At 36.3% G+C, this 10848-nt stretch overlaps 1 protein-coding gene across 1 annotated transcript; it reads left to right on the plus strand.

Annotated features, from left to right (window-relative positions):
* The first annotated feature begins 965 nt into the window (after positions 1-965).
* Positions 966-2700, plus strand: LOC141682844 (two-pore potassium channel 1-like). Its single transcript, XM_074487534.1, has 2 exons — positions 966-2244; positions 2347-2700. The coding sequence occupies exons 1-2, from the start codon at positions 1352-1354 to the stop codon at positions 2480-2482; spliced, it is 1029 nt and encodes a 342-aa protein (XP_074343635.1). The 5' UTR covers positions 966-1351; the 3' UTR covers positions 2483-2700.
* The last annotated feature ends 8148 nt before the right edge of the window (positions 2701-10848 follow it).

Below are 10848 nucleotides of genomic sequence, written 5' to 3' on the forward strand. Positions count from 1 at the left end.
TTATAGTTAATTAGATAATTTATTTTTCATACACCATTAGAGATTCTTCGTACTTTTGTGGTAAAAAACACATTTTATTACGAATAACCCCAAAAGTTTAATATAGAATAATGATATGTATCCCGAAAGATATTTAATAAAATGTTCTCGAATGACATATACCATGATTTTGTTTGCGGATTCGTATGTTTCCACAAGTAGTCTCATATCATAAATATATTTTCTATCAATAATTTATTTTTAATGAATTTTAATAAACCGTTCAACCCAACCCAAATCGAACCAAACCGATGAACAAATGGTAGGGTTGAGTTGCATATTTATTTTTTATGTGTCGGGTTGTGAATTTTCAAACCGATTTAATTGGGCCGGGTTGCTAAAATGGTTCTAACCCAGTCAACCCGACCCATGTGTACCCCTAGTAAACCGTGTGGTCCAATATTTAAAAAATACGTTTTCAGTACTTCAGGTGAAAAATGAAGGAGTTTGAAACACAGTGACAGATATGTATATTGATACAAATCTTGAGGTCCAAAAAGTTATTAATACTATTTAAAACAATCCTACATATGAGATTACATACTCAGATATGAAATTTTAAAAAATCTGCATCTTGGATATTTTCGAAAAAGGCGTGTCCACAATGTATGTTCTGTGTGTCTCTTATTATTTTTTTCACCTTTATTAATATTTATACCGTTGGCAGTGATAAAAAAAATTAATTACACATTAATTACTTTGTCAAAAAAAAAATTAACACATTAATTACTTACAAAACAAAATTTAACGAATTCCAATCCAAGTCAGTTGAGTTGCTGTTAGAGAAACAAGGAATGATCTCATATGTCTTAAATACATGTTGAATAATTAAGAAAGATCCTATAGTTTTGGACTTTCTGACAAAACCAAAAGCCTGTTATCTTTCTCTGGTAAGAGTGTTTCTCCAAGCCATTTTAGCCTTCCTCTATTTCAAGTGTACATAGTAATTGTTTTTGTCCACTCTGATGAACTAGCATATTGATTTTGTACCCTTAGCAGTGCTCTATTTTTAAAACTACATTTTTAAATTTCCATACTTGTGATCAGCTTGCTTATTGTTTTGCTCTTTTAGAATTACATGATTTGAAAAGCTTAGATTCTGATTTTATGATTTTACAGCTTTAATTTCTTGGCATTGTAGTTGTTTGATTTAATTTATAGACTTCACCAGAAGTTCATCTTTCTCTGAGATTTATTTGTACTGTCAGGCATTATAAGTTCGAATGAGTACAGCTCACCAGTTTAAAACCTTGTACTTGTACATGATCATGCAGCTTATCTATTGCAAGATGCAAATTTGCTGAATCTTCTAATGGCCAGCAATGCAGCCAAGGAGGCCCTGCTACCAGGATCCGCGAACCCTTGTGATTTTAGAAAAAGAAACCTCCTTAAGAGGACCAAAGAACCAAACTGTGGTAGTTCTTCTTCAGCGGAGAATAGTACACAATTTGAACGTGGGAACAAAGCTTCTCCTGAAATTCCTGAATCCATTTTTGATCAACAACTTCACTTTAAACGAGTTATAATAATCTTTCTGTCCTATATTAGTATTGGCTCTCTTTGCTTTTTCCTTGTTAGGAATCAAATGAAGGGTGAGAAAACAAATGGGGTTCTTGATTCTATATATTTTTGTGTTGTGACAATGACTACTATTGGATATGGGGACCTTGTGCCTGATACTGTCTTGGCGAAACTTTTAGCTTGCATTTTTGTATTCAGTGGAATGGCTCTTGTGGGATTCGTTCTAAGCAGACTAGCAGATTACATTCTCGAAAAGGAGGGAAATCTTTTCTTTAAAACTATAAACTCAAGTGACATTTATGGTTCAACTGACATTTCTGCGGAAAACAATAAATCCAGATATAAATTCTTCACTACATTGACCATCCTTTTGTTTCTCATAGTTGTTGGAACCTTATTTTTGCATAAAGTTGAGCGATTGGATATTTTTGATGCCTTCTATTGTGTTTGTACCACTATGACCACTCTAGGATATGGGGACAAAAGCTTCTCCACGGAAGGAGGGCGCCTATTTGCCATCTTCTGGATGCTAACTAGTACGATCTGTTTAGCACAATTATTCATCTATTTTGCTGAATTCTGGAGTGAGGGAAGACGAAAATTGCTAGTTGATTGGGTTCTTGATAGAAAATTGACAGCTGGGGATCTTGAGGCAGCTGATCTCGACAATGACAAAGTAGTCAGGTAAAAAGGTTTCATTTCCTTAATCCATAGATTTAACTGTTTCTTCTGAACTGATTTCCTCATAAGATGAATTTATAGGTTGGTTTCAATTATTGTATCTAGTGTTGCAGAATTTGTTGTGTATAAGCTAAAGGAAATGGGAAAGATTAGCAAGGAAGATGTGACAATGGCCATGGAGCATTTCAGGAATCATGATATTGATCACTCAGGGACATTGACAGCATCTGATCTTGCCTAACCAGTCATCTCAACCACAATGCTGACAGACTCTAAAAGGAAAATCTTCGAAAAACTGAAATAGAATGGTGCAAAACACTTGTGATCTTTCAATACTCTACAAAAGTATGACAGGTTGCTTAACTATATTTTTCCTGATCTGCCTTCGCTAATTGTCTTTACTCGCAACTTAATAGATCATGAATCATTGGTCCTTTTTCATTAGCTTCGCGTTTTTTATCCCAAGAAAGACAAATGCCTTGTTGTTATTCATCATTTATATCTGCAATGTGATATAGTGAAACTAATAAGAATAGCAGATATGGATTACATATATACGATTGCACAAAACGTAAAAGATTGACCATGTACATCAACGATTTGGCTATCTTCAGTGGCCTAAAAGTTCAATAGTCTTCATCTTTTAACTTCAGTGTTCCAGATTCCTCAACATATTCTGGCTGCCCTGCAACGTAATCCATAATTCCTTCACCTTCCTTATCGCCATAGAATTCGCTAGGAGTTATCTTACCAAAGACAACAATTAGTACCAAGAACAGAGCTGTGGAGATGAAGAGTGGCCAAAAGTAAGTGATAATTGCCATAAACTGAGGGGCTGCTTGAAGTAAAAAGGCTAAGAATAAAGAAATAACTATTGTTATGACAAAGTGTGTCTTAAATTTCAAAAGCTTTGGTGAGATTTCCATTGCCTTTCGCAGTAACAATGAGATCTCAGAAGAGTTTTTGCAAGAGGGAATGAAGAGGAATGGGAGATGATGATAAGATCATTATTTGTCTTTACAAAGATTCTTTGTTCAACATGTTAATATTTCTTTAATTCTTTTGCATGACCTTCTGAAAATATTCTTTCCTTCTCTATTTTAAATTAAACCTAGTGACTTTTATGCCCCTCTTTAAACCTTGTAAACAAAACAAAGAAAAAGAATCTAAGGAACCTGAAAGGAAATGAAACCTACATTTTAGGCACCTTTTGTTTGTTCCAATTTTTAGAAAAAATGTTTTTTCGGTATGTGTTAGAATTTATGAAAAAATGTATTTCAGATTTCTTGTGCTTGTTTGGCTTTACAAAAAGTAGAGTAGAAGAGAGAAAACAATTGTGAAAATATTTTTCAAAATGAACATTTTCTTACCTTTCTTCGTTATCTTTTTCATTATAACCGAATCATGGAGAACATTTTTATTTTTTTAATTAAATATTTTATAGTATCAAGTTATTATTCAATAAACAAACAGAAATTTAAATTTAAAGGGATAAATATGTAAAAACAAAAGTTGAGGTACAGTGAATTTTATCTCTTGGTTCAGGTGGTCGGTTAGCTTTGTCTCTTTGTAAAACAATTTTATTGAGGAGAATATGGTATTAAGAAAAAGGCATATTTTGTGTACCTTCAAATCTTCAATATTGTTTCAGATCTACATCTACTAATGCAGCTGCAATATATGTACATCCTTTCATTAACATTTTCTTCTAATACTTATTATGATCTCAGAGGATAATTTCCTCTTATCTCGGTGATTTTGTGATTTTTCATTTTCCAGAGACCTGATTCCTTCTACATTAATGAACATTTTAGTGATTATATAATTTTTTTTTAAAAGAAGAAAAATACAAACTTTTTATAAAAAAGGTTCCTCAAATTTTTCCTGAATAATAAGTTGTCATTATGCTATTGAATATTTACTCATAAATGAATATATTATATTTAATATGAATCCTGACATAATAAAAAGATGAAAACATGACACTGTCTTATTGCTTAAAAAATTTAGGTATTGGCTGAAAATTTTAGGTAAAGTTTTTGGGTATGTTATTGTTAGGCACAAAATATGCGCTAAATAAATCACGCAAGTATATGCGTTTGCAAGTAATATAGAATGATTTCTAGTTCGTTCCCACATAGACTCTGATTATTTATATTTAATTAACAATTACTCACCAATGTATTATTATTCTTCAATGTCAAAATAATAACAATTAAGGTTGATTAACTAATAATTACTACGAGAATTAAATACTTAAATTAACAATATTAAACACACATGAGATCATAACTTCATTACTACTTCATTCAATAGTTATTGTTATTACCCTTAGCATGTAATGGTGATGATATTAATCGAACAATACGAAACTGATAAACGCCAACTTTCGTTGTACGAATACCATTCTACCAAGCATCCACAATTAAGATAGAAGTTGAATACGCATCAATTATGTTGAGACTCTATATGTCTACAGAATTTGACAACATAACGATTTAAGCGCAAGTTATTCATTATGATTAGGGGTGAGCAACGGGTCAAAACCGGACCGAACGGAACCGAAACTGAAAGAACCGAGAACCGAAATAGCATTATTTCAAGAACCGAACCAGACCCGTTTATATGTAAGAATTGAACCGGAACCGAACCGTAAATTTTGGTTGAGTTCGGTTCCGAACCGAAAGAACCGAAGTTATATTTTATTTTATATTTATTTATTTTACATATTATTTTATATTCTAACTTTTTAAATTTTAACTAGTTTTGATTATTTATTAACGGTAACTTAGTAAAAAAAGATATTTACTAGTGGTGGATCATTTTAAATTCGATTACTTTCTAATATATAAGAAGAAAAAAAATTATAAAAATATTCGAAACTCCATATATATATTTTAAAAAACGAGTAATACAATAAAAATCATATTTTTCTTTAAATTTATCAAAATATTATAAATAAGAAAATATAATATGTAATATATTTACATATATTTATATATATTTTTGTATTTATTCATTTATATACGGTTCGGTTCGGTTGTTACAGTTCTGGTATGTCAAGAACCGAACCGAACCGAACCGAATCGAGAACCGAAATTTCTAGAAAAATAAGAACCGAACCGGACCCGAATTAGTGAAGAACCGAACCGGAACCGCAATTTTTGATCGGTTCGGTTCGGTTCTCGGTTCTGAACCGGAAAATGCTCACTCCTAATTATGATTACACAGGGCAAGTAAAACGGTTAGAGTTACCCACTAATCATGCATACAATACACAAACCTATGCTAGCATGGCAAGTTCTAAATCTCAAGATTCATTGTCGCTTCACAAGAGATTAACAGGCTATCTTACATGTTTGCGACGCACATAAGACGAATAAGCACAATCTATGCTAGATATCATACAATCACCACATACCAAAGTATTAAATAATTAACTAAAGAAATCCATAGTAAATCCGTTATGATCCCATGATCACGATTAGCCCATAATAGAACTCATCGTCACTATGGGTTCATATGAAAACATGATAAAAACACAACGATATAAACTAATAAAAATACTTAATAAATAATGAAGTACATCACAAGAGTATTAAGGTTCAAAGCATAAAGAAAACTAGCATCCACTTTTACAACGAATTAAAAGAATCACAAGATAAACGTATGCTTCCTCTTCTTCGTTGTTGCGTGCTAAAACGGTCTTCTCGATCTTCTTGCCTTCGCTTTCGATTATCTTCTATCAAGAAAACGTCTTCCCATAAGGTTTATATAATAACCCAAAAGAACCAGCGCTAACAGAAGCCCAATTAAACTCTAATTAATAAAATCCAGATTCTGAAAATCCGCACCCAGGCGGCCGCCTCCTTCTTCCAGGCCGGCGCCAGCTACCAGGCGGTCGCCTGCTCCCATCAGGCGGGCGCCTGCATCACTTCTGGAAAATTCCTATTTTTGCTTCTGTTTTTGCTGAATTCTTCGCACATCAACCCGGGATTGATTCCAAACACTTCCTTAAGCTTATTTTGATGAAATCCACCCATCTAAGCAAGTTATACCCTGAAATGTAAAAACACTCCAAAACGCGTCAAATACACAAAATACTCGAGTTCAAGACACCAATTCAAGCCGTTATGAGACGCTCTAAGTGGTATAAAATGCCACTTATCACACCCCCAAACTTGAATCGATGTTTGTCCTCAAGCGTCACAGACTCAAACTCAGAATAAAAACATGCATGAATGCAAACTATATGAATGCAGCGATCCCCATCACGATGACTAAACCAACTAACACATGACATATCAACAAATGCAATTAGGCGACTAAAGATCAATCAAATCACGCAAGCTAACATACAACTAGAAACATGGTGTGTGCGAATGCTTAGCAGATATGCTTCGAAACTAGATCAATCACCATAACTTAATTATCCTCAAGGTAGTCACAAGCTTATACGAAGAATATATTCTAGACACAAAATGACTTATAACACTTCAAGATTATTGGAGTTTATTACGAAATCATGCTTTTATTCAACACATGAACAAATGCTTATTTGATCATGCAATGAGTGAGGTCCACAAAAGATTTATGCAATGGTACCCATTTAGCGAGCGTTAGGTTAGCGGATCCCAGACTATAAAAGCCTTAGGTCACTAGGCACAAAGTCCCCTAAGAACTTAATAACTCGAATACCAAATAGCTCACTCGTGATTAATTGTGTATTAAATCATATTTTTTTTCTTTCTTTTCTTTTTTTTCTTTTTTTTTCAAATTTTTTTTTTAATTTATGAGCAAGTGCGTTTCGCTCCATCTTGCTCAACCCTAGACTACTCGTATACAATACGAGCCGGCTACTAGCCATTTGATGCCTAGCCACAACTAGCAATGAATTCCAATTTTTTTCCAATTTTTATCTTTTCATGTCTTTTATCATTAAGAGCCTATCATGCATTCTAAGCATAAGCAATAGATTAACCTTAAAAACTATCAAACCATGACAACAATCTAGTCCTTAAGCATACTCTAAGACTTAGTGAAATTACAAGTATTTCTAGCATGCATGTCAACCTAACAAGATTCAACATCACTCTAACGCTATCACTACACTCACATCAATATCACATATTAATCAGTAAAGCCACACAAAGGGATCATGGTATATGCATGAGTTATATGACATGATAATTAAAGCTATAAAATAAAATAAAAAAACTCTATATAAAAAAAACTATATGGTAAAAATATGCAACTATATGAACTAAACTAACATGAAAATGCAACTACATGACACACACACAAATATGTTCCTTAACTACCACCCCCAAACTTAAAATCTTCATTGTCCCCAGTGAAGGTAATAGAAAGGAACACAGGGTATACCTACTCAGATGAATCATCCTCATCATCACCCTCAGAGGGTGGAGTGTCAGGAGGTGGATAAGCAGAATTCTCACCATAAACGGGCCACTGGATGTCAGCTCCAAGGCTTCTAAATGTAGTCCCAAGTTCTTGGGTGAGCTCCTGCGCAAACCGACTCATACATCGCATCCATCCTCCTGGAAAGCCTCCTGTACTGGACATCGGCCAATGCCGAACCATCTTCTCCCTGGGCTCTCGAAGGACCTGCCTCTCCCCGGGCCTGACTGGACCTAGCCATGGTAGCACCAGCTGCTGGAACTCCTCCTGGAAAGGTGATATCCCAAACCATGTGACTCGGGCTCTCCACCCGTCCACTCCTGCATCGCATTCAACGTCGATGAATCAACAGGAGCGGCCGGCATCTGCAGCTGCTCATAAGAAGGCCACTGGACTCCACATGCCTTGCAAAGCTTCGTGACAATAGAGGCATACGGGATAGAGTACTACGATTTCTCCCTCAAAAACTTCAAAATCCCTTGGTAGATGTACTCACCAAGGTCCACATAATATTCTTCATTCAGAATTCCCCATAGCAACCTCGCCCTCTCCACTGTAACCTCATGTGCATGCACAGAAGGAAAAATATTAGCACACATAAACGCATTCCAAGCACGACCATACCTGTTCATCGCGACAGCAGGGAAATTACGATACTCGTTGGTTCCCCTTTTGAACTTCCACACTATGCCCGGCCGATAGAGAGTAGCAATAATTAAGTCCATATTAAAGTCCTCAGGGGACTTTTCATTCCAATTATCCTCATGTGGTTTCCTTTGTCGCTGTCCAATTACTCGATAAATCGCCTCGGGCTGATAATCAACAGTAAGCCCACGAACAACAGAAAACCCATTCTTGTCGGTCTTGGCATTCGCATAGAACTCGCAAACGATACTCATCGGAACCGCCTCAGGTGACTCACAGAATGTAATCCATCCCTTCTCAGCAATCATCGGTAACAAATTACCATCCCTCCGGTAAGAACCCCCTCTTCCTCATAATAGGCTTAGTCAGAAGCTTGGTGTACTCTTCTTCAGCAGCCCCATCCAAAAATCGGGGCCTCACAGCAGTGTTCCTCGAAGAATCAGCAGTCGGAATGGTGTTGCTGCTTCCTATAGTTCGTGATCTCTTTGGGGCCATTAGAACTGAAAATAAGGGTTAGAGAGTTGTGTTTGGTGTGTAGGAGAGATTTTGTAGAGTTGAAAGTGTATGGGATGTGTATAGAGAGGTTGTATTATATAGAAAGATTAGGGGTTGAATTTGATTAGGAGTGGAGATTGTGGCTAATCTTGGGGAAGAAATCGTGGGTTAGTGGTGATATGCTACTGTGGTTTTTGTTTTGTGTTTTTTGTATTTTTTTTATATAGGCTGAAAACGAATTCAGGGGTGCAGGCGGTCTCCTGGCACCAGCAGGCGGGCGCTCGCTAGCGCGCGGCCGCATGATCCTAGCAGGCGGGCGCCTGCAAGGTCTCCGGAAAATAAAAATTCTGCCAACATTTTTCTGATTTTTTTGGGTTTTTGGATAAAGCACTCAATTCTAAGGTGTCCTATGGTCTCATATCTTGGGTTGCCTTCCAAGAAGCGCTTCTTTTACGTCATTAGCTTGATATAGAGTAATGCGATCAAGTTGACAATAAAACGGCACTAACCACTTCACGGTTTGCCATATCCCCATAATAGTGCTTCAATCTCTGACCATTTACTTTGAATGCTTGGCCCGGATCGTTCTCAAAAATCTCCACCGCTCCATGTGAAAACACAATTTTGACGATAAATGGTCCAGACCACCTTGATTTCAACTTTTCAGGAAAAAGTCAGAGACGAGAGTTGAATAGAAGAACTTGTTACCCCGACACGAATGACTTAGGCGATAGCTTCCTGTCATGCCACCTTTTTACCTTTTTCTTGTATATTTTGTTGTTTTCGTACGCTTGAAGTCGAAATTCATCAAGTTCATTTAACTGAAGCATTCGCTTCTTCCCAGCTGCATTTAGATCAAGGTTTAACTTCTTCAATGCCCAATAAGCCTTATGCTCAAGCTCCGCAGGTAAATGACATCCCTTACCATAGACAAGTTGAAACGGGAACATCCCAAGTGGAGTCTTGTATGTTGTTCTATAAGCCCAAACAGCTTCATCGACCTTCAAAGACCAATCTCTCCTTGACGGATAAACGACTTTCTCTAAAATGCGCTTGATCTCTCTATTAGACACTTCAGCTTGACCATTAGTTTGCGGATGATAGGCAGAAGCAATTCGATGATTCACCTTGTAGCGTTGCATCATAAAAGTGAACTTACGATTGCAGAAATGCGACCCTTCATCATTTATGATAACTCGTGGCGTTCCAAACCTTGTGAATATCTGCTTATGAAGAAAACTCAACACTACCTTTGCATCATTAGTTGGTAGCGCCTTGACTTCTACCCATTTCAAGACATAATCGACTGTCAGCAAGATGTACTGATTATTGCAGGATGAGTTAAATGGTCCCATGAAATCGATTCCCCAAACATCGAAGACCTCAACTTCAAGCATCACATTAAAAGGCATCTCATCCTTTCTGGTAAGATTCCCAACTCTTTGGCAACGATCACACCTTAAAACGAACTGATGTTCATCCTTAAACAATGTAGGCTAGAAAAAATCTGCTTGAAGAATACGAGCTGCTGTCTTTTCACCACCATAATGTCCAGCATAAACTGTGGAATGACAGTCTCGTAATATCCCCTCCGTCTCACAGAATGGGATACATATCCTGATGATCTGGTCAGCTCCTTCTCTAAACAAATATGGTTCATCCCACATGTACCACTTCACCTCATGCAGAAACTTCTTCTTTTGAGCCGCATTCATATTAGGAGGCATTATATTGCTAACAAGATAGTTCACAATGTCTGCGAACCATGACTCTTCCTCTTGAATTGCGAACAACTGCTCATCCAGAAAAGATTCGTTGATCAATGTCTTATCATGTGAATTAGAATTGGGATTCTCCAATCTAGAGAGATGGTTAGCTACTTGATTTTCAGTACCTTTTCGATCCTTGATCTCTAACTCGAACTCCTGTAGCAAGAGAACCCAACGAATAAGTCTAGGCTTCGAATCCTTCTTTGAGACCAGATAGCGGATGGCAGCTTGATCAATGAACACTGTCACATTTGTCCCAAGTAGATAAGATCAAAAA

Source organism: Apium graveolens, chromosome 9 (assembly GCF_009905375.1).
Source record: "Apium graveolens cultivar Ventura chromosome 9, ASM990537v1, whole genome shotgun sequence".
In the NCBI taxonomy this organism is placed as follows: Eukaryota; Viridiplantae; Streptophyta; class Magnoliopsida; order Apiales; family Apiaceae; genus Apium; species Apium graveolens.

Coding starts and splice junctions, on each gene's coding strand:
- LOC141682844 (XM_074487534.1), top strand. CDS start 1,352: ATGGCCAGCAATGCAGCCAAGGAGGCCCTGCTACCAGGATCCGCGAAC. Junction 2,245..2,346: donor GACAATGACAAAGTAGTCAG/GTAAAAAGGTTT, acceptor TATTGTATCTAG/TGTTGCAGAATTTGTTGTGT.